At 34.0% G+C, this 25,113-nt stretch overlaps 1 protein-coding gene across 1 annotated transcript in view; it reads left to right on the top strand.

The window, feature by feature from the left end:
* Window positions 1-25,113, top strand: part of LOC126816269 (adenylate cyclase type 2) — a 27,776-nt gene continuing 2,663 nt past the window's right edge. Inside the window, exons 1-22 of the mRNA XM_056099586.1 lie at window positions 1-35; window positions 3,365-3,721; window positions 5,950-6,099; window positions 7,423-7,556; window positions 8,655-8,766; window positions 10,342-10,469; window positions 11,066-11,224; window positions 11,860-11,998; window positions 13,547-13,693; window positions 14,190-14,245; window positions 14,630-14,710; window positions 15,323-15,487; window positions 16,132-16,216; window positions 17,381-17,509; window positions 18,506-18,598; window positions 19,200-19,351; window positions 19,888-19,972; window positions 21,018-21,185; window positions 21,548-21,694; window positions 22,120-22,221; window positions 23,335-23,449; window positions 24,583-24,707. Of these exons, the coding sequence (XP_055955561.1) occupies window positions 3,503-3,721; window positions 5,950-6,099; window positions 7,423-7,556; window positions 8,655-8,766; window positions 10,342-10,469; window positions 11,066-11,224; window positions 11,860-11,998; window positions 13,547-13,693; window positions 14,190-14,245; window positions 14,630-14,710; window positions 15,323-15,487; window positions 16,132-16,216; window positions 17,381-17,509; window positions 18,506-18,598; window positions 19,200-19,351; window positions 19,888-19,972; window positions 21,018-21,185; window positions 21,548-21,694; window positions 22,120-22,221; window positions 23,335-23,449; window positions 24,583-24,707 (2,691 nt within the window). The 5' untranslated portion in view covers window positions 1-35; window positions 3,365-3,502. The remainder of the gene's footprint in view (window positions 36-3,364; window positions 3,722-5,949; window positions 6,100-7,422; window positions 7,557-8,654; window positions 8,767-10,341; window positions 10,470-11,065; window positions 11,225-11,859; window positions 11,999-13,546; window positions 13,694-14,189; window positions 14,246-14,629; window positions 14,711-15,322; window positions 15,488-16,131; window positions 16,217-17,380; window positions 17,510-18,505; window positions 18,599-19,199; window positions 19,352-19,887; window positions 19,973-21,017; window positions 21,186-21,547; window positions 21,695-22,119; window positions 22,222-23,334; window positions 23,450-24,582; window positions 24,708-25,113) is intronic.

The raw sequence follows: 25,113 nt of genomic DNA on the forward strand, positions 1-25,113 counted from the left end.
AGTCTTGAGATTGGACACAATGTTTACATCACCAGGTAAATTTTTATTTGGTACAAAGTTAACCTTTAAAATGTATTATTGAAAATCAATGATCAGGCTTTTAAGACCATCTTATTCAAATGCTTTCTAGAAAATAAACCCTGATGTTTATGAATAACAGTTATGTACTTTGAACTTTGTCACATTGGAAAAGGTATGGAAAGCTTTTCAAATATAGATGTATGTTCAAAATATTTGTTTTACTTTTCATTATTTGTCTGTACCGGTATATAGATTTTGTTATGGAACCTGAAGTCCCATGTACGCGTTGAGGGCATTTAAAATAAATTAATTGAGAACTGGAATTTGATAAAGAAGATTCTAATCACTGCTGTCAAATCACTTGCGTACATACGGACAAAAGGCACAATAATAATTTTAATTTAAATTCCTACATGAATTATTAAAACATGCATTATGTAAGAGGTAAATCAGCCTATTTCTTTGGACCTTAAATGTTATATAAATTATTAATTAGACATTTATTAACACAACAAGACCATAATAAACTCTTGATGCCATCGGATGGCTCTGATTTTAAGTAGATTAGAACGGTTCGGCCATTTAATAATTTAATTTAAAAATGGAGAAGCAAGGCCAAGATTCGAATGACCAGTATGCTGGTTACAATCAATGCACACATCTTGTCAAATCTACAACTATTGATAACTTCACACAAAATAAAGTAATTTTAATGAAATTTTTCAATATATTCATTTTGCATTATCTATTTTTGAAATATTATAGTAAGAATGGCCAACTCTTTATCTAAACCTTTAAGTTTATGGAAGTTTTAGGATTAATATACAAGTTTATAAAATTAGTGACTGAAGGATTGTGTTACAATGAACCTTGAGCAGACAGTTTGTAAATATCTTCCATGGCCAAGTGGTCTGAGCTGACGTAAGTGGTGGTATGATATTTTTGTACATCATCATGATTCTTAACTGCTCTCCTGAACAATTTCGCAAAACCCTGATACAATATTTTGACTTGACAGCAATGATATATCATTTCTGTAAATTAAATATTGCGCAAAACAATATATTCATGCCCCAAGGAGAAATAATTTGCCTGTGAAAAATTTATTTAGTGACATCTCTGTTAACCGATCCTTGATTATAAATGATTTTTCATCATGTATCAATTCATCATTGTCTTGTTTAAATTCTCAAATGTTAAAATTGACACAAGGAAACAACATTGACGTAAGAAACAAAAAGAATCCTTTATGAAATAGAAATTCCGAATATTTGGAGTATGTCATGTTTCCGTTTGTTGTAGTTGTACGTCACTGTCATTGTATAGTGTATAAATATTAAATAATGGTTATTGTAGTTTTGCATCTAACAATTAATTAATGAACTATTCAGTACCTAATTAAAGGCTCAATACCATACTCTTGTTGTAACTGAATAATATGTCCCAATCTTTTTTTCCAGTCAACAAATTGTACTATTTTACAATATTCCAATTAATTGATGATACAAATTTCATCTTAACACACCTAATATAAAAAATTGGAAAAATTCAACTAAATGATTTGAAAAGCCTGACGTAAAGCTTTTCAAATGTGACTTGGATTTAAAAATATTTTTGAACCCTCTGGACAAGTAAAATAGGATTTAATGGATAATTTACACAACAGGTAGGAAACTCACACATCTAGTACTTAGAATAAGGCTATTTTTTATTTTCTGGAGCTGTCAAGCAAGCAAGAGTGTTATTGTCCCTTTAAGGCGGTTAATAAAAACAAAAACACATGATTAAAAAGCGATATATATTTAAAAATGTTTATTGTTATAATAATAAATATGAACCAGATTGTTTGACTTACATCGTAAATAACCTGCAGATAATAAATTGTGTCAAATTGTACTTTTACATGAGGTTGTAAACATGATTTGGGTTGATGGATCACTGTTCAGTTATATAGTTGAACCGGATCAAAAAATTACTGACTGATATTCGTTTTTATATAATATCTGTCCGTCAAACAAAGGAATCTTAGCTGCCTCATTACAGTATTTGTCTAGAGACCACATTCACAGAGTCAGTTTAGAGGCCTTAATTTTAACAGAATCTCTAAAATAAAAGTCTGTGTACGTATGAAATTTAAGCACCAAAAAATAGAGGTTAGGTGTATTTACCTTGTCTCTAAATTTCAGCTCAAAATATTGAGTTGTTTGGACGTGAATGTCAAAACCGCTTATCTGAACACGTAACCCTTTTAAGATGTCAGGTCAGTTTTTTCATTGGGTGACCTGTTAATCTATTGCCATTCTTTTTGAGGTCTATACAGTGCATGACCCACATGCTGTACTTAATAACGAGAGGTAAATTTCACCTACACATTTTTTTTATAAAATAAAAGTCTGCTTTTATCCAGACACCATATAATACAGCTTTGGACACCAGTCTCCATTTCCAGTTGAAGTTGTTTGAAAACGTATCATGTATATTGAGTTAGTTGCTCAGTCCTAAGCCCTTAAGGCTTTTAACACAAAAATAAGCAGCTTTATTCTCCAAAATATAATCGAGATTGGCCCTTTAAATACGGATTTATTCTGAGAAGCCGTGGATAGGTTTTATTTCGATCATCTGAATAATTGACTTCTAGTAGTAGATGTGATGCCTTGAGGCAGGGAGGGTATGATTACTTTTATTTCAAACACCTGACATCTTCACATTAATAATGATACCGACCACCTGAAATCTAACACGATTTGCTGTCCATCCTCGCTCTTACAGTTTTTATAACACATAACTAATACCAAGGACATAAACTGATAGATATGGCCATGAAAAAAAAACTTGTTTGTCAAATACTTCTGCATCTCTTAAAAAGTATAAAACATAAAATAAAAATATTCTCATTAATTACCACACGTCCATAATTTCCCCCAGTTACAGGATATTACTCTATAAAAGAAAATTTAAATGAAATAACTTAAAAAGGGCTGCATGACCCGTTTTTATATCCAAAAACATAAAATAAAACATTCTTATTTTCCACTGGTTACAGGAAATAACTCCATTAAAAAAATTTGAATCAAATCATAAGCACAATTATCAGGTATGCAACCCTGATAAATGTTCTTGACAATCATAATTCATATAAACAATATGATCCCTTGAGAATAAAACCACAAAATTTATAAAAAAAACCCCTGAGGATAGCCTAAGAACCAGACCATTTTTTTAAAGCCTAAAAATCAGATGCACAAACAAAATTAGACAAACAAGCCAAATTAGAAAACTTTACTGATATTAAATATATTTCTAATTATTTTAACAACTTGTTTTTTGTTTTTTATTCTTACAGAAGATAGATACCCAACATGAATTGGTACAACTTTGTTTACTTGGTGTGGACGTGGCGCTTATTATTATCATCATAGTACTGGTAGCCATTAAAAAAATCTATGTTCGCTGTCCGAGGATACTCGCTGTTATAATATGGATGAATATACTCATATTTACAAACATTCATTTTGGATTAAGTCATCTGCGATCGCCGTCTGATTCTGTACCTATTGTGTTTTATACAGTGTTAGTTTCGTATATTGTATTATCGTTATCTAAACGTGTGTCGTTTTGTCTTGGTATGGTACAGATTATTTTAGATGTGACATTAAGTGGTATATTGTCTAATTATAGTACTGATATTCTCGCCCATCAGGTAATTATAAATAAATAGTATTTTTAACTTGTAACCTTGGACACTGTATGTCTGCCCATCTTCATAGGTCCAGGTGCAAAAAAGTTAGTAAACCCCATTTCATTCATATAGGATTTTCTGGTTTCCTCATGTCAATGATGCGAAACGAGAGAGAGAGAAATGGGGTTTAACATCCACTCGACACAAACTAGGTCATTTCGGGACTAACACATGGTTCAATTTTATTTCAATCATTCACTTGCCCGTAGGGGTCTTTAGCAGTGGGAAGAAACCGGAGGACCCGAAGAAAACCCACGAGGTTGGACAGGCGACCCTACTCCTTGTCACGTACAACCGGGGAATCAAAACCCCACCAGTTGACTCATTGACAGACCGTATGATACAGCGGGCGCGTGCTAACTATTCGGCCATCCAACCCCCCGATGCGGAAAGAAGGATCCGACAAGGAAAGGCATCTAGTCATTTAGATGGGAGCTAATGTTAAAGGGAGCAACAGGATCCCTTTGTTGGGCGAGAAAGTTCTGGATTTTCATGTTTGGTTTTACATTGTCAGTGGTATAGGATGAAGGGTTTGGCAAGGAAAAGCATCTGCCAGTATCTGATGGCATTGAGAGTTGGTTATGGTTATGATTTATATAATATTTAAGGCCTAAGGAAGACTTGCAATAGGCAAATTTAGCACTTTAATAATAACATTTGTAAACATCCTTCTAAGCTTTCTATTATACATGGTATTAATGGAGTACTGATCTACAATCTATTAAGAAACCCAACACATACATCAAATCTCGTCTATTTGCGGAAATAAAAAAAGGTAGACTGTCTGTAAAAATCATTAAAAAATACACTTTGGCTTTAAGCAATATTTTGATACTGTTTGAAAAAGTATTATTTCAGATGTTTGGTACTCTATATACATTTGATTTAAAAAGTAATAGTATGATCTTTTATTCTAAAGTATATTTATAAGAATAGAACTTAATGGTGGCTCTAAGCCATTAAAGATACTTTCCTGCATACAAACTGTGTTATATGATGATATATTTGGACTAAACACTTATTCAAACTAATGAATATATCAAAATTTCGCTTCAAATTCCTCTCAAAACTTTGTATTCATCGGGAGATACCACAAGCTATAAATCAACTGTTGTTAGGCGCCATGTCTGTCAGCTCAGTTCATTGAGGGAGGGTCCATTTTTCAGAATGTATTTTACGTTACTTATTTTCCATTTATCACTTATTGAGGCCTAAGTAAATTATTAATTATTTTCTGTCAACTACTTTTTCCGCCGTTTAATTGCAGTCTTTTGTACGCTGAGACCCCTCAAATTTCCCAAAACCGCCTATCCATTTGATCAAGAAATAACAACTGCTCCCTCAGTCAATCTAGCACACAATAAGCTGGCAGACAACTGTCTGGTTCCCAGTTAGTGATGCCCTGACATTTTTGCCCAGTGCTTGCCCCATGACTGTTTTCCGGGTCATCCAGTATTATTCTAGTAAGATTGGATGTCTATACTTTCCATATAGCCCCTATACCAAATTTGCCATACTTTTATTGGAAATAACCACCCAATAAATACTTTTGGGACAATATGTATTTAAATATTTGCACAATATAACATAACTGAACTGTAATTAGCATTTGGCCTGTTATAAATGATAAAGCAACGTTCATCCGAGGAATTTTTAAAGACCTGTTCTCACTTATCAGCGGTGACACCTACAGGGCTATCTGGGAAAGTAAGCCTAGTCATTCAGATGGGAAGAAAAATCAATGTGCACCCCATATTCACTTTGGCATGTATGTAAAAGAACCCTTGGCAGTTGGAAATCGAATAAAAGGAGACGAAAATGCCATCGTCCAGGCAAAATCCTCCTGTGTAGGGCACCAGAATTAACAATGGTACAGGGAGAGAGAGAGAGAGAGAGAGAGAGAGAGAGAGAGAGAGAGAGAGAGAGAAATGGGGTTTAAAGTCCACTCAACACAAACTAGGTCATTTCGGGACTAACATATGGTTTTTATTTTTATTTCAATAATTTGCTTGCGCATAGGGGTCTTTAGCAGTGGGAGGAAACCAGAGGACCCAGAGAAAACCCACGAGGTTGGACAGGCGACCCTACTCCTTGTCACATACAACCAGGGATTCAAACCCACAGTGGTACAGGAGATTGCAGTAGTTATTAACATAAATCTTTATAAATATTTTTATTTTTATTTCCAGCTAGCAGCTAACAGTATTATTTATATTTGTGCTAATTTGATTGGCTTATATCACAAGTACTTATCTGACTCAGCACACCGAAGAGCTTTCCTTGATGCTCGCAATTCTATAGAATCTGTGATAAAACTAGAAAGAGAGAAAAAACAGCAGGTACTTTATCTAATTAGTTCTTTTCTTGTCACAACTAAAGATACATTATGGAAGATTAGATAAAGATCAGACAGTTCTCATTATAATAGTTAAAAACTAGATAATGGAAAGGGAATATGCTGAAAATTTCAGTCAAATTGCTTTACTCTAAGCCGAGAAAACCTTATTTTAAAAATTACTGTAACCTTGATTGTCATTGTTAGCACTATCACGATAATTAACAAAGTCTTTATTATCCAGTTTTGCGTTTAATCATCAATGGACGTTGAACAGCAGATCAGATTCAAATCCAAAGAAAGTCGGACACATAAGATGGCATTGAGAGTTAATTATGGTCTTTTCATGTTAATAAATGTCTAATTAATAGTTTATATAAAGAAAGACCTGCAATAGGCAGATTTAACTCTTGCATAATGCATGTTTAAACTTTAGAAAATTGGTCTATTTTGCAGAAAAGTGTGCAAGACTTAAAAATCTGGGCATTCTTGCTATAATAGTTGAAAATAGATAATGAAAAATGTATATTGAAAATTTCATTCAAATTATGAGTGTTTGAAATTTGTAAAGTGCCATTACCATAATAATAAACAAAGTCTTGATTGTTAGTACTTTTATTGAATGACGTTCATTTTAATGTAACCGATTATATGGTGCGAATGGTCTAATCCATTCAATATCTCAGCCATCCGATGGTTTAAAGAGTTGATTATGAGTGCGTCATGTGAATAAATGTCTAAAAAATAATTTATATAACATTTGAAGCCAGAAAAAAGACCTGCAACCCATTGTTTACGGAAATATAGTCTCTTTTTCACTAGCTTGAAATGGTAGGTCACATCATCGGGTGGCAATTGTCAGATATCAATTATTATGGAAAATTCTGCTGAAGATAAGATTTCTGAGCCTTCTGTCGCATCTTATCAAATTATTACATTACTATTATTCTCCATGAACTCAGTGTAAATAAGTGTAAAGAAACACCATCTAAAATCATACCTTTGTTCATTTGGTAAGAGGTCTGCGATATTTATTGTAGCTCTTTAAACCTCTGGTTGCCTGTGGAAGAAGTCCAGTAAAAAAAATTCTTACTTAAATTTAATATCTTGGCCTTGATGTTCATGGATAGAAAAGAGTTATCTTTCATAAATTGACAGTCAATTATGCGAGAAAAAAATAAGACCGCAAGATTTCAGTACAAAGTACTGGAATTTTAAATTTAATACTTTTCGGATGAATATGCTTTTTGGTAAGAAGATTTGTCTGGTTTATTGTTTTAATAGTGGGCCTTTAATGATGAACTTAATGTATGATTTATATTATTAGGAAGAGTTGTTAATGAGCTGTATACCAGAAACACTTGTGACAGAAATGAAAGTAAATTTACAACGAAATATTCGAGAACAAACTCCAAAATCACCATTTCATGAACTATATGTTAAACACATTGACAATGTCAGGTAAATAATCAGTCCTTGTTGTTTATGATTTTCTCTACATGTACATCCTTAAGGCCAGATATGCCACTCTAACTTTTACTTTAACCATACTCTAAGTCGTTTTTATTAGAAACCGATTATGGCTAATCGATTTGCAAATCCTATTCAAACACCTTTACGGCAAAAATTAGTCAAAGCGGTTTCACCTAATTGTCATATTTACCTCAACAATTTGCCAAATCGATTATGCAAATCTTGCTCGCCTGTCGGATTGACGATTGGTGTACCCCAGAAGCGAAACAATGTGCCTGACATTTCATTTTCTTTTGAATTTCACGTGAAATATGAATATCATGGACTTTCCTAATATGAATACGGGGCATTTGGGAACAGTCAACTGGTACAATATCTCGTTTTTATTTTGGGGCGGTGTTTTCAAGAACAGAATAAAGAAAAATGAATTTTTTAACATTTTTCCTCAATAATCTTCAGTCTTCAGCCATCTTGCGAGGCAGCTCGGCACATTTACGAGAACCGATTCAAATACCAACTCGAGACATACGTCATGTACAAAACGTGACAGGTAATCGAAACCGATTTGTTTTCTCGTTAAAACGCCTCTAGTTTTGTCAGATGTAGCTCTAACCTCCATTTTCTTTTTAAAAGCGATATCAGACCTTTCTGTTCAAGTATCAGACCTTGCATTAACCCATACATATATACCATCGCCTTAATATTAAAAGAAGGAGAGCAACATTCCAATCACATCAGGCATCTTTGGGGGTACGGGTGGTTCAGTGGTCTGATTCATGCACTTCTGATCATAACGCTGGTCTTGTTAAAGACTCTTATACACAATGGCATTATTAAAAAAAAAGTACCATGTTTTAGTTCTAAAATGAGCTAGTTTGTGTTGAGTACACATTAAACTCACTCCCTCTCTCCTGCAATAAACACCCAATCACCTTCTTATAAAATCTTGTGAGAGTGATCCTTAGATCGATGATACTTAGTTCGCCAACAAACTGTACACTCAAAACTTGGCTTCTATAATCAATCCCAGGACATGTCTATTGCACAATATAACACCCCTCTAAATATTTTTATGTTATATTTCAGTATTTTATATGCAGATATTGTAAACTTTACACCACTAGCATCAGATTGTACATCAGGAGAATTAGTCAAAATGTTAAACGAATTATTTGGTAGATTTGATCAACTGGCTAGAGTAAGTAATTGTCATGAATTTTCTGTCTTTCTAAGCATGAACTATTTCAGTTATTTAAAATAACTAGACCCCTTTTATTTGCCCATCTTCATTAGCCCATTTTATTTCCTTTGAGATATAACTGATTTTGTGTTCCACTGTTTACAAAAATAATTCTTTGAATAATAAGGTGTGTCATTGTGTGAAACATTGTTGTATTGACCTATATGCTTTTATGTGGCAAAGTAGCAGAGAATAAGATTGTCAATCTGAGCTTGCCGGTTTTCTCCAATTGTTGAAGACCCTTGTATACAAGTCAATTACCGGGCAGTGAATAATGATTTAACATATGTTAGTCTCAACGAGACTGAGTTTGTGTTGATTAACCACCATCTCTCTCCCTCTCTCTCTCAATCTCTCTCTCAGTTGTCATGGGTGCATCCTTCAGGGCTGGCAAGTGGGTTTAGTTATTCATATGGTATGAAAAACTGAGAGCCATTGCGCAATGGAATTTTTCAAGCCAGGTTCTCTCTCTCTCATTTGTGAAGAGTGTAGTGGAGCCTTCAGTGCTGGCAAGAAAAATGTGTTCAGTCATTCTTATAGAACCTAAAACTAAAGTGTGTTAAGTCATTCTTATGGAATGACGTTCGGTGTACAAACTGGTATTATATACATGCAAAATTCTCTTAAATCTACATTTATTCTTATCTTTGTAATAAAGTGTTATTCTATCTGTAATTACCTGATGAAAATGTGTTTCTTTCTCTCATATGTACTCGTTTATATCAAAGGTAATTAATTATGGATACATGCATAATTAAGGGGTTGCTTTATCTTTGAAGAAAAATTTCCCTGTACATTAATTATTAATCTGTTAACATTCAATATAATTAAGTGACTTGTTATGATCATGATGATAAAAGCAGATACTTGAAAGCCATCATAATATGTAAACAATGCGATTAAATAAAACAATGTTTTGTTTTATATTTAGTCCAATGTGAATGTCCTGTAAAAGCCAAATGTTCATTTTATCATTCTGACCATATGTGTACTGGCCTTTTTTATTGGCGTGGGTAGAACTGCTGCCCAAATTTCTTTATTTTTGCCCAAATGTCACCAGGCACTAATTTAGTATTTTGTCCAATGTAAATGCCCTGTAAAAGCCAAAAGGTTTTTTTTATCAAATAGGCCTAAAGGACTATTGGATTGGTGTTGGGGGAGCCAGTGAGGGGAATTCAGATGCGAGGAGATTGCTATTCTTGGATATCATATTTTTTATTTCAGTAGAGTTACTGTATGAGAAATCCATTGATTTGACAATGACAATTTTGTATTTACTTATGTTACAGATCCCCAGACAGTTAGAAATGAAAATAGCAGTATTCCGTTACGCAGATGTTTTAGCAAAACTTCCATGCACTACATAGCTGATGTCTGTTTTCATTGTCCTGATTAGTGCAGCAAAAAAAGACATTAAACTCCATTTCATTTATATAAAAAGATGTACTCAATGAAATGAATTTTTAAATGGATATTATATATTAATATATTGTTATTAACAACCATAATACATTTTTATTATATATATTGTAGAAGAGTAACTGTATGAGAATCAAGATATTGGGAGATTGTTATTATTGTGTGTCCGGTGTGCCTGAACCAGATATAAACCATGCAACAAACTGTGTTAAAATGGGACTGAGAATGATTGATGTTATTAGGTATTAATTTACATATTTTCTGTATTCAACTTCCATATATAAAGCCTATTTAATTTTTGGGGCACAAATTTTAATATTTTCTGAAGAGGTCCAAGATGGGTTATCTCCCTTTAGTCTCCTTGTTCCCCCCCCCCCCCCCCTTCCCTCCCAAAAGCAAAGCTCATTTTTATTTCAAAAAATAGAATACCCTTCTAGTAGTTTCAGTTATCAAATATACAACTTTATTACTGTTATTGACAATCATTAATGACACTGGACAATTGTAAATTGACTAATGGTTATAAGGAACTGCTTGTGGATGATAAATCCTGTGAAGCACTACATCTAGTATTGAAAAAGAAATGACTGAAATTCTGCTCCACATTTAAGCACTACATCTAGTATTGAAAAAGCAATGACTGAAATTCGGCTCCACATTTACACATTCTTGAGATTAATATTTTTCTTTTGACATTCTTCGTCAACCCGGTCCAAAACATGTGTTGTATCTATTGTATTGAAGTCATAAAATATATTACAAAATAGAGTAGTTCTGAAGTTAGGAAACAGAAAAACACTTATAAGTATAAGTAAATATGTAAATGTATCATTTTCAGGGATGTACGTGAAGCTACAGGTGTTAATGTAGATATGCGTATAGGTATACATACAGGTTCTGTATTATGTGGTGTATTAGGGTTACAGAAATGGCAGTATGACGTATGGTCAGATGATGTCAGTATAGCTAATCATATGGAATCGGGTGGCGTTCCTGGGTACGTACATAATCTTTTTAGTTCTCACATAATTTGGGTAAAGGCTAAAAGCTAAGAACCATTGAAGATTTCGTCATAAATCACAAGATGTAAATAGGGTTAGGGCTTGTGATTGTTGACGAGAACAACCCTGATTACATCCCGTGGAGCAATCTGCAACGGACCATGGCTTTTAGACCTAACACATCATCCTAGATTATCAAACAGTAGTTATTTAAACAAACAATGTCACTACAGCATCTTCAGTTTTCATAGACTGTCATCATAAGTCACTTATTGTCATTTCAGTGATTTTAAATCTGTTGCAAAATTGTAGAATCTCTAAATGGATTATTTGTCCAAAAATGGTTCAATTCTCCTCAGTTTGTTGAATGAAAAATTTTGACATCGTCTGCAAATAATATAAACAAGCCATGGCCACCTAAAAGATTTTGATGGGCCTCTTATTAATTCAACTTGATCCATGCTGGAAGATTATCTACCGTTGATAATTTTGCTTTTTTTTTCTTAATTAAATGTTAAATAATCAAACTGAGTACATGCTAGCATGAATATTAGTTGTCAAATATTAGACATTGTTCGAAAAATGTATGATCGGGATCAGCGTTGAAATAAATATGCTGTTTGTTTTTCAGGCGTGTTCATATATCCAGTAGTACGTTAAAGTGTCTGGGTGATAGTTATGAAGTAGAACCAGGAGATGGTCATCTGCGAAATACATTTTTGGCAGATAATAACATTACGACATATCTTGTTGTTCCACCAGTTAAACGGGTAAATTTTTGGTTTTTATATTAATATGTTTCTAGTTATAGCCAATTTGAAATGGTCTGTCAGTAAAGATGTATGTACAATTATTGAAGTTATACTTCAATTTTCACTTTCCATTTGTGACAAATATTCATAGCATTTTAGCAGTCATAATGCTCACCTGATCGTTTTGAATAGATCTTAAACATACATTATGCAAGAGCTAAATCTGCCTATGGCAGATCTTTCTTTAGCTCTGAAATGTTATATAAATTATTAATTAGACATTAATTAACTTACCAAGACCATAATCAACTCTCGATGCCATCAGATGGCTGTGATATAAGTAGATTTAAATACGTTTTATGGTCGATGCTGTTACCGTAAAAATGGATAATCGTTACAACAGTATTAGTGAAAATCGAGGCTACTCTATAATTGTATTGCCGATATCTAGGTCAGAGTGAAGTAATTTGACTGAAATTTTCAACATATTGTAGCACTATCGTGGTTGCGACATTGTTTTTAAATTTATAGACAAGGAATAGGGAAATAAGATGCCTTTATATTTCATTAATTAATATCTTTGGCAAGTTAGTAATTTCAAACATATTCACATATATAGTGTGCACTAAATCAACTTAGTCTGTAATTGACATATTGTTATATAAAAAATAGTTATTAACCATAACATGTGTCTATAAAATACCCCGAGATGACACGTGAGTTTAATTATTCTAATTGCATCATTTAGCTTAAAGTAACCAATCATATCGTTAATTACACAAGTTCAGGGCCATGATCACACTTGATTGTGCGTGATATTCGTATGGTTATAAGAGAAACCGGGGAACTTTGTAAGGCAGGCTTCTATTAGGTTCCAGAGAGCTTACATCTGAGTTCCTAGACAGGCACGAGGCTGGCTAGGGTAGAGAAATGGTTTTAGCTAGTATTGTAATTTGTGCTATGCTTGTATACCTGTAATCAGCTATATATATATAAAATGTAGAAGCAAACTGTTGCATTGTTATTCCTGGTAAGACAAACGTCTTAAGAAACTGTAAGAAGTAAATACACAACGTGAAGCAGAAGTAAAGACAGCTAGAGAGAAATTCTACACGATCACAAGGCTACAGAAATATGTAAAAAGAAAAGATGCATGGGTCGTATGTAGGATGTGGCGACCGGTTTGACAATGTACGCTGTCCACGTCAGACAAAAAACCCATGGTGCTACAATATTCCCTTTTCATTATGTATTTTTTTAACTATTATAGAGAGAACTGTAAGCTCTATATCTAATTTTACCTAATGCACCTTTAACAGATATCTTGTAAACAATATCAGGGGTAAATTGATAATATTGGTGACTATAATTATTTTATTGAGACTCAGATGGAAAATCAATAAGTGGGTGTATGGCAACCGATATTTATGATGTTCATGAAAAATAACACAAAAACCCAAAGCACAAAAATATAAAATAGATGGGAATATTAGTTTTGTTAAATTTCAAGCTGAATACATTTTTCTACAATTAATGTCCAGCATAATACTGACTTGTCTTTTACAGAAATACAGAGTTGCACAAAGAACCAGATTTGAAAACAATATGAGAGCATCACTTAAAGTATCTAAATATCTGGAGACATGGGGTATAGATCAACCATTTTCAAACTTACATTCCAACAACATGACGACACATGTCCTTAGTTTTACGGTACATATTTTACTACTTAATAAAAGATTATTTTATTTATCATGTTATCTGTGCTTATGTCCCTCAGTCCAAGTTTTGTTTTTAGAGTTCTGGCGTGGTTCCCCCTTGTCAGTGGTGCAGGACAAACGACCTGGCAAAACTTCCCTCATAGCACACTGTATAGTATATGGCCATCTTCATTAGCCTAGTTGATGCAGAGCAGTAGGATCCCATTTCATTCATTCATTGTTTCTGGAACATATCTTATGAATTACTAAAAATATATTTACGAAACTTGTACATACATGTACAAGGTTGGACACCGTTTTTGAACGGGATAATTTTTGTGTTTCCATTGAAACATTTGAATTAGTGTTTGCTATACACTTTTTATTCTTGAGTGATGCTGTTACATGCAATTTGTGTTGATTTTTTTATTTTTATATCTGTGAACTTTTGTGTTAATTGGGTGACTTGAAGACTAAAAGGAGATAACTCTTCCCTATTTTTATTATAGAGTCTAGCTTTAGTGGATTCCAATATTATGTTAAATTCTGAAGGAATTGATCAAGGGTAAGTTAATTATACTAGAAAATCTGTATCTATTTGAGAGTTTTATCCAATGGATTTTTGTCTAGTTTTATTTTGGATATAATATAATATGTGAGTGTGACCGAGTGATTTAACCCATGCTGGTGAGATCATAAGGTCTGTCATTGAGTTAAGTGGTTGGGTTTCTCTCCTTAAGTTTATATGTGACGTGGAGTTGGATGGCGTACTTAAACTTGTGAGTTTCTCTGTGTCCTCCAATTTCAGTAGATTGCTAATGTCTACTGCTGCAAGCAAATTATTGAAATAAAGTTATAACCCTTTAGTCCCAGAATAACATAGACTGCGTGGTGTGCCCCTCCCCCCTCCCCCTTAATTTAATGATTAAACCAAGTAATTTCTGTTTAGATTGATGTGTTTAAAGAAACAGATACAAAGTGATGTTAATACAGAATTGGACAGAAAACTTAAAACAGTCAGTCATGGAAGGTAAATCCTCTACTAATTAAATTTAAACATACATTATGCAAGAGCTAAATCTGTCTACTGCAGGTCTTTCTTTAGGCCTGAAATGTTATCTAAAGTATTAATTAGACATTAATTAACTTATACAGACCATAATCAACTCTAGATGGCATCGCTGGCCTGCGATCTTTAGTGGATTATGAGCCGATTTACTGCATAACTTTCCTTCACCATTTAACGATTAAATGGATAATCAAGACTATGCTGTTTATCGTACTGACTTTAGTAATGATCATCGAGGCTAGGCGGAAATTTCAACCGCTTAGTTCTCGGTTCATAGTGGATCAATTTGAATGAAATTTTCAGCAAATTGCCTTTACATTATCTAGTTTTTAACTATTATAAGGTGAACTGCCACCTCGTTATCGAATCTCCCATAATGTATCTTTAATATAATAGAAATCTGGTGAAACAGACATTAAATAAACTTTTTACATACAATTTATGCCTTTTTTTCTAAGCAGATTAATGTAAATGAAAAAATAAAAAATAAACACCAGTCTCTACATTGAAGTGACAATCTGAATGGGAATAATAGTCACAGACAAATGATAATCTTTTATTTTTTCATTTCAGATGTCATGAAAAAAGTGATATTAATCCATTTTTACTTACATTCCAAAATTCTGAGTTTGAGAAAGAATTTAGTCAACAGTTAGATGGCATGTTTCGATACTATATAATGTGTTCTACTATGATATTTATAACTATAGTTATAATACAAGGTATCATGTTACCACGGTAAGTCACATATTTTATTTTATATTTATGGTAGCTTTTGGGGGGTGGGGGGAATGGTTAGCGTGCATGCTGCATCATAATGTCTGTCATTGAGTCAACTGTGTGGTTTCGATTCCTTGATTGAACGTCCCAAGGAGTAGGGTTGCCTTCCAAACTTGTGGGTTTTCTCTGGGTCCTCCGGTTTCCTCCCACCACTAAAGACCCCTACACGCAAGTGAATTATTATTGAACCATATGTTAGTCCCGAAATTACCTAGTTTGTGTCGAGTGGACGTTAAACCCCATTTCTCTCATGATGGATTTTAGCTTTCAAGTAAAATTCTCTACTGAGAAGGCTGTCTGCCATTCTAAAATAAATTAAATATTAACCTTGAACTAATGTTATTGTATGTTAAATTTAGTAGCTAACTGTACGAGAAATGAATGCATTAAATGAGACCTGTAGCCAGTATCATTAATTTCAATACACATTTTCTTATCCCGTAACTTTTATGGATAACAATGCATTATCAAAAATGCAAACCTATTAGAGAAAAAAGAAAAATGTTTCTATGAAGATTTTCTATGAAGATTTTCTATGAAGATAGTACATATACCCATGCATGACACTGGTCAGAGTAATGATGTGTATATATTTATTTCAGATCTGTGATATATTATATAAGTTGGTGTTGTGGTATATCTCTGCTAGCCCTGTTACTTATCATTTCATCATTACAATTTCATATGGTATGTATATTTATCTACATAAGGTATGGATCTGGAAATAAATGGGGTGAGTGGGAGGGGCAAATGCTCAAGTGGCATGGATTCAATCCCACACTTGTACGTGATAAGGAACCTTGTGGGTTTTCTTCCTGTGCTCCAGTTTCCTCCCACTGCTAAAAGACCCCTATGTGGAAGCAAATTGTTGACATAAAAGAGAGAGAGAAATGGGGTTCAACATCCACTCGGCACAAACTAGGTCATTGCAGGACTAACACGTGGTTCAATTTTATTTTAATAATTCGTTTGCGCCTAGGGGTCTTTAGCAGTGGGAGGAAACCGGAGGACCCAGAGAAAACCCACAAGGTTGGACAGGCGACCTTACTCCTTGTCATGCACAACCGGGGAATCATAACCCAGCCAGTTGACTCAATGACAGAACGTATGATACAGCGCGCACGTGCTAACCATTCGGCCATCCAACCCTCCTGTTGACATTAAATTATACCATATGTTACTAGTAGTCTGAAAATGACCTGGTTTGTGTTGAGTGGATGTTAAACTCCATCTGTCTCTACATGAATAAGGTCTTACAAAATGAGTTCCACCTGGCAATACATCAATTGTAAATGATATTTTAAACTTTTATTGGGACCTACAGTTTAACTATCAGTAAGAAAATAGACATGACTTACTTCTAGGATCGAGGGGGTGGATGGCCAAATGCCTAGAAATAAGGCACCTGTCACAAACTAGGCACCAATTCAGTCATGGTTCATCTGGTGTCTGTCATTATGTTTGGCACATGATTTGTCTTTTTTCAGTGTTTTTAAAACAGCTAAAATTGTTTTTACTTGGCCTGTAATCACAAAAAGGTTTCTTTCCCTGTGGGAGGATCCTAGATAAACCATCATATAATTGAATCTGGGTTTCAGATGGTCATCTAATGATGGTGGTCCTGTAAATAAGAGGTTGCATTATACAAAATGGGGGTGGGGGGGTGCTTAAGTTAAGGGGACTAATAAAACTGTGACAGAAATAAATTCTCTGTCACCTCTTTGCAATTCTGTCAATTCCAGAATCAGAAAGAAAGGGTCTGAACACCGCTGCAGCCCCAGATCTGGATTATCCCCCACCACATACACAATCTATATTGTTTACCATTTTGCATGTTTTTGTTTATTTCAGTCATACAGAATGAAACTTTTGGATGTTATACTAAAATTATCACATTTTATAAATAGCTATCCATTAATTAGAATAGTTATGTCACTAGTCTGCATGGCTATTGTCATCTTCATGTCAGCCATTAACTTTGTAAGTATTTACACCATAGTTGTTTCCATAGAAAATAAAGAGAAATTTGGTCTCCTGTTGTAAATAGTTATGTTATTAATTTTCTGTTTCATTTAGTTTTTTTCTATTTTTAAGTTCTAACTTCATCATACCACAGTAAGGACCGTTCCTTTTGTACACTGTTGATTTTCTATTACTGACAGAATATGAGCGACCATTACTATTGCAAGGAATATAGTCCTCTTTTACTGGCTTCAATTGGCAGCTCTGGAAATCATTGTGAAATGTTCTGCCCTTGGGCCATTCTAAAACCTGTTTACATTACAAATTTTAAGTGTGCCAGGAACGGTACCAGGCACGGCACGGTTAATTTTTTTGCAGTGTAAATGGGTCAAACATAAGCGTGCCGTACTGAGTACCAAGCACGGCACGGTTAAATTTTTGTAGTGTAAACGCTATTCGATCTAAGCACGGTTTCAGTATGGATCACTACGCATGTGCCAAACGAACCTTTTTCCCTGCAGACTTTGACAGTTCTGTCATTAGTTCTGTCAAAATGGCTGCTCCAACTAAATCAACCATCATAATTGTTTTTATCCGGGTAATTTGCATAGGGACTAAAATTAACTTTTCTGTGAAGAGTTCCACATTTGGCGTGCTTGGCATGGTTCCGAGACTGGTTATTTTAGAGTAATGTAAACGGGGCTTATGAAACGGAGATCAAATTTCCATTGACTGGAGGGCTATCTGCAAAGCATGCTGTGTTTGAACTGAATTATCTTATTCTCAAAACTTATGTCTCGACAAGCAATTAATGATTACCTATCTAGGATAACTTTCTGCCATTGAAATTGACCAACTAAGAAAATTGTTTGACAAGAGCCGAGAGCCTAGATCTGAACATGTAGATATGTGTAAGAAGTACCTGGTTAGATTGGATTTTTCAAAATTGAACTTCTGTTATCTTTATCATAGAAAACTTCTTAAAATATAACTTTTTATGGCATTTATTTATAGAGTTCATGTCAAGCAGGAAGAACAGTTGATAATTCTACCATTATTCCTGAACAAAGTACACCCCATTATTTATATCAGTGTCAACATGCAGAGGTAAATTTTTTTTAAAAAAAAATGCTTTCATATATTTTTCATACAAATTTTTTTTGGGTTGGATGGCCGAATGGTTAGCATGTGCACGTGGTATCATAAGGTCTGTCAATGAGTCAATTGGCGTGGTTTTAATTTCCCGGTTGTACATGACAATGATTAGGGTTGCCTGTCCAACCTCATGGGTTTTTCTCCGTGTCCTCCGGTTTCCTCCCACTGCTAAATGACCTGAAATGACCTGGTTTGTGTCGAGTGGACGTTAAACTCAATTTTCCTCTCCATTTACCGCAGGTAATGCTTTCATAGGCATTTGTTGAACAATAAATGCACTGGGCTATCTTCTAGAACTTCCTAGGTTAAGATCTCGTTGCGGGCTACGAAGAATCTTAAGAATTTTCAAGTTTGGCACTAGTAGGGCTGACATGATGTAAATAAACGAGATGTGCCTGTGTAAACATTGGCATGCATGTAAAGGAATCACTGACATTTGAAATACACTGAAGACTAAGTAAAACTCTGCTTTCATATATATTAATTAACAAATATGACTTTGTTGCATTCACCAAATTTCTCATATTTTTACTTTTTATTTTTTATATTTCAGTATTTTATATTTAGTTATTTACTGGCTTTAACTAGCTGTAGTGTCTTCCTCCATCTTAATTATTATATTAAACTAATCACCATGGTTACAGCATTTATTATATTTAACCTTATATTACATCTGGATGAAAATAAAGTTTATAGTTGGTCCAGGTTAGTCTAGTATTTTAAATGTAATTATCGGTTCTAGGCTGTTAAATTAATCACTGTCCATGTCCATCATTGGGCAAAGAACCGGGTGAACAACTCTAATTTTGAATCAGATATATTTCCATATTGAACCATGTCTCAATTTGCTCTGCTTTACAAAGGAAGCAGGGGACTATTAAAATGGCTTCATCCATATATTGGTATGTTTGTCAATGCTTTTGGTGGGACATAATAAAATTGATTCTAATGGTTATGTAGTTACATTACATAAATGACTTGATCAAAGTTCGATAATGAGCATTTTCTGCTCAGAAGCAGATTAGTAGGCAATTTGATTGATCAATGCTTTACAAAAAGATAAATGAGCAAGTAATTAGTGAGTGTCATCTATTTATTTTGAAATTAAGGCGAAGGATGTCAACCTCACTGTAGACTTACGACCCAGAACATCTGATACCACTTCTCATTTAAGGTGTTCAGATAAATAACAATATTTATTGTATGTTAATGATGTTTTTCTTTTTTTATAATTTTATTAGTGAGATCAGTCATCTAGATGTTAAAGTAACAGCATCTGTTTATTTAGCTTTAGTTATGATAACTTTACATATACTAGACAGACAGGTAATAATACCTCTCTCTTTATTTTATTTTAATACCATTGACCGTCATTTTTATTTCTCAAACAATATCTGATATTACATGGTTAAATCCATGCTTAAATGTACTCAACTTTATTATTTGACAATAAAATACAGATGTGACGTCATGCCATTTGATGTTTGATTACCATTATTTCAAATAATGGTATGGGCAATGTGCCAAGCATACATTATTTATACTAGTTGCAAATTGGACCCGCGTGATGTATTTCATTGAAATGCATGTGCTGAATAGTGTCTGTATTTTAAGTTGTTTAATGGTCTCATGCAAGACATTGTGTAATATATAGATATTGCCCTCATGCTTTCGCACTTGTACAGTATGGATAATCTCCCAGCAAGGATTGAGGCCCATCAAAAGATTTTACCCAACGGTTATAGGTGGCATTGGATTGTTTGGCTTGTTTATATCCTCGATACTGAACAGAATTGATCCAGTTTTGAACTGAGATTCGACTTTCACAATATTGTTGTTTGCCACAGAATCAAAATTCCCTAAATGACTGTCAGCAGCTTAAGTTACCATCTCATTTTTTTGTCTTCTGTATTGGAGGCAAATTGCTTATCCAGGACATACTCTAAATCATGGGGGGGGGGGGGGGTCTAATGGTTAGCACACGCGCTGTATCATACGGTCTGTCATTGAGTCAACCTCGTCCAACCTCGTGGGTTTTCTCCGGGTCCTCCAGTTTCCTCCCACTGCTAAAGACCCGTAGGCGCAGGCGAATTATTGAAACAAAATTGAACCATGTGTTAGTCCCAAAATGACCTAGTTTGTGTCGAGTGGATGTTAAACCCCATTTCTCTCTCTCTCTTTCTCTCTCTCTCTCTCTAAATCATGTATTTCACCAGGAATTTTTGAAAGTATTCGGTGTGGGGGTTAGGGGTCTCACACCACTCCCTACTGTTAAAACCCCAGCACGCCCACTGCAGTAAATGGATTTCAAATATATATGTATACCGTCTGGTAAGAAAATATTTTTATTTAAAGTAAATTATAATTACAGATTGAATATACAAATAAATTAGATTTTCTGTGGATTAAACAATTTGAGAATGAAACAGAAGAGATTAAAGATACAGCTCATTTAAATAAAGTTATATTAGAGAATATATTACCAGCTCATGTTGCCGATTATTTTCTACGTTTAGCCAGAAAACATGACGGTAAATCAGTAAGTATAGAACAGTTCAAATACATTTTACACAATTTGTGCACGACTGGATCTCATTTTTTTTCATCACATCTGAACCCAACAAATTATTCTGCAGGCCCCAAGTACATAGTAGAGTTATCAAATATTTTACATTAAGTCAAGGCGGTGGTAGAGGTCAGGGTACTGAACTCTCAGCTAGATTGAAATCATTCAAACCAGGAATGGCTGCCAATTGAAGCGTGCCTAGTTGTTCAGATGGGATGAAAAACAGAGGTCCTTCCATGTACACATCCATGTTCGTCTGATAAGGACGTGACTCATCACTCATCTCTATTTCCTTGAAAATTCAGCTAATATTTTTATCTTCTTTTTTTTTCCAGAGTATTTATTACAACTTTTACCCTAATGTTAGTGTAATGTTTGCATCTATACCAAATTTTAAAGATTTTTACCAGCAGAATGCGGCTAATAAACAAGGATTAGAGTGTATTCGAGTTTTAAATGAGATTATCTCAGATATAGATATGGTAAGTAGGGCTTTATTGTTATCATGCTCGGAACGAGGTTATGGAGGGATATTGAATAGACTCTGTCTATCCTAGTTTTTATTTTGAAAGCATACCTCATAAGCATGTCCAATCTTTATAAAACATTGTATTTATAATTTTCATATAGACAACTGTTATTATTCCATGCCCAACAAGGTTAAGGAGAAGGAGAGGGATATGGAGATTCGAATTGTCTTTTCTTCCCACTTTTGCTTCTGAGTATATCTCAGGGAAAACAAAATATATCTTTAGAGTACTTTGTACACTCATCCTATTTTAACAGTTATGCCTTTTGCTAATAAGAAATTTCTTAGTTGAATAACTTCCATTTCTACGCAACCGATTTGACTAATTGTGCAAGGGTTATCTTTTATTATTTTGTAATTGAAATGTTGTTTTTGTAGTTATTATGTGAAGGTGAATTTAGTAGGGTAGAGAAGATTAAATCTATTGGTAGTACATATATGGCAGCCACAGGTTTACAGCCTTCGTTAGATATTAAAGATGTAAGTATCGCATACACAGGTTTACAACCTTTGTTAGGTATTGAAGTTGTAAGTATTACATACACTGGTTTATACTGCCTTCGTTAGATATTCAAGTTGTAGTATCACATATACAGGTTTACAGCCTTCGTTAGATATTAAAGATGTAAATATCGCATACACAGGTTTACAGTCTTTGTTAATTATTACATAATATACTGTTCTACAACCTTCGTTAGATATTAAAGATGTAAGTATCTCATATACAGGTCTACAACCTTTGTTAAATATTGAAGTTGTAAGTATCACATATTCTGGTCTACAACCATATAGGTATTGAGGTCTACAAACTTCGTTAGGTATTGAAGTTGTAAGTATCACATACAATATCTGTCTTAATTCCAAGGATGAACAATCTCAAATTTATTTCTGTGTGAAGGAATTGCTATCTATTTTAAAAAGGAACTGTTGCTATGTCATCAACCATTATTTATTATTTAAATATGCATTATGCAAGAGCTAAATATGCCTATTGCATGTCTTTCTTTGGGCCTTAAATGCTGTCTAAATTATTAATTAGGCATTTATTAACAAAACAAGACCATAATCAACTCTCGATGGCATAGAATAATCAAAATTTTAACTAGATTAGAATGGTTCGCCATTTAAAAATTTAATTTAAAAATGGGAAAGCGAGGCTAAGTCTCCAATATACCAGTGCCATGGTTACCACTAGGCACACATGTTGTCAAAACTACAAACAGTAATAACTTGGCTCAGAATGAAGTAATTTGAATAAAATTTTCAATATTTTCACTTTACATTATCTATTTTTGAGGTATTATAGCAAGAATTGTCAGCTCTTTATCTAAATCATACATAATGTATCTTTAATAACTTGTAGGTTGTAACCATGAAAACTAATATTCTCATCTTATATTAATGGGAGATGGACAGTTATTTGATAAGTTGTAGATTATAACCATTAAGATTAATATTTTCCTTTTGGCTTCATTTTGGACCATAAATTAAATCTCTATGGTTCATTCTTTGCATACTTCAAGAAAATACAGGGTTATTTCTAACATGTAGAGTGCATTCTTTTAGTAACTTCTAATTTTTCTTTTTATTTAGGATGAGTCAGAGAAGAAGAAAAATATAGAAATTATGACAAAATTTGCTGTGGCTTTGATGGTAAAATTAGACAATATAAATCTACATTCCTACAATCAGTTTAAACCTAGAATAGGTGAGTATTCCAATCAGATTAAAATATAGATCTATATATTGTTTCGTTTTTTTATACTTTCGATGGCCTACACTACATGAAGATCTGACAGGTTGTACTATAAGGTCGTGTCAGGGGTCATACGAGCGGCTTTTGACCCTATGACGTCAGACATTTGATCAACCAATCAGCGTTGATGTTTCTAGACTGATGCCCACAATTCTGTGCACCGTACACCAAGAACTTGTAACAGATCATTTCATTTGCTAATCCCTCAAAGCATCCAGAACGCAGGTTATATAACAACTTTTCCAGATCCCATTGTAGTAAAGACAAATAAATCAAAATTTTGAACTATAAAAAAATGAAATGAAGATTGTAATTGTTTAAAAATAACATTTTGAAATCATCAAATATTCTTTGAATTACTGCAAATAATTGCACAATATTTATCATAATTATAGTCAGAGGCACGAACTTGAGTCCCGCGACTCAAGACTTGACGCTTGACTCGGCTATCGTGACAACTCGCGACTTGAAAAGAGCTTATGACTCCAGTCGCGGCGAGGGGGCATAACTCTCATTTACCATGAATTTCTGACTCATTTGATGAACTTGTGACTTGAACGGGACTCTGGATTTGTGAAGACTCGACTCGACTCAGTACTAAAGTCAGCAACATAGGACTTGACATGTGCTTAAGGTCCTGCGACTTGTTCCCACCTCTGATTATAGTAGAATAAAACCAGAAATTTTGAACCGGGAACTGCTCCCCAAGCACTAATTATGTTCTTCTTGGGGGTGACTCTCTTTGAAAAATGCGTAAGGCTCAATCACTTAAAGTACGATCGACATGATACCTGGCATGCTTGTTGTTTGGACAATTGACACCGAGCTCGATTCCTGGTCCATATTGTACTTGATTATTTACATTTTCTGCAGAATATTTTTATGCAGAGATAAACAATGTGATTGTTCAAGACTCTGGAACACAATAACTCTAGCTTCTAATTGAGGTAGAATTGTTCAAACTTGGTGTAGATATTCATTAGGTTGATATCTTGACTGGGGTATAACATGAATATTTTCTGTGTCGTCAAAATCCCACCAGCTCTTAACAAAACAAAAATGTTTAACCTGGATTATAATTACAGGAATAAATCAAGGTGCCGTAACAGCAGGTGTTGTAGGTGCTAGAAAACCACAATATGATATCTGGGGTGATACAGTTAATGTAGCTAGTAGAATGGACAGTTCTGGAGTAGTTCATAAAATACAGGTTAGTTTATCTTCTCATATTGTATCCTCATTGTTCTAATTTATCACCCAAAAAATATATTATAGATGTAAAAATTACTAACATGTAGAATTAATTTTCAATAATATGTCTCGTGTCTGAATCCCTTTAAAGAATGTATGAAGGTGCCAAAAATGTGAATATCTTGTCTCTAATAGTAAGTGCAGGAGGACCGCACTACATGCAAAACAAAATTCTACAAGATAAACCTGCGGACAAGACAGAAAATAGACATTTAAGACAAATAAACAAATATCAAATCAAGTGAATAGATCCGGGGGCCAGCCGTAAGCGTCCACTGCGCTGTACAGTCCCGGGCCTGTCATGGTACAGGCTTCACTAAAAATGAAAAAAAAAATGATTTACATAAAAGATGTAACAGAAATAA

Source organism: Patella vulgata, chromosome 3 (assembly GCF_932274485.2).
Source record: "Patella vulgata chromosome 3, xgPatVulg1.2, whole genome shotgun sequence".
NCBI classification, from domain to species: Eukaryota; Metazoa; Mollusca; class Gastropoda; family Patellidae; genus Patella; species Patella vulgata.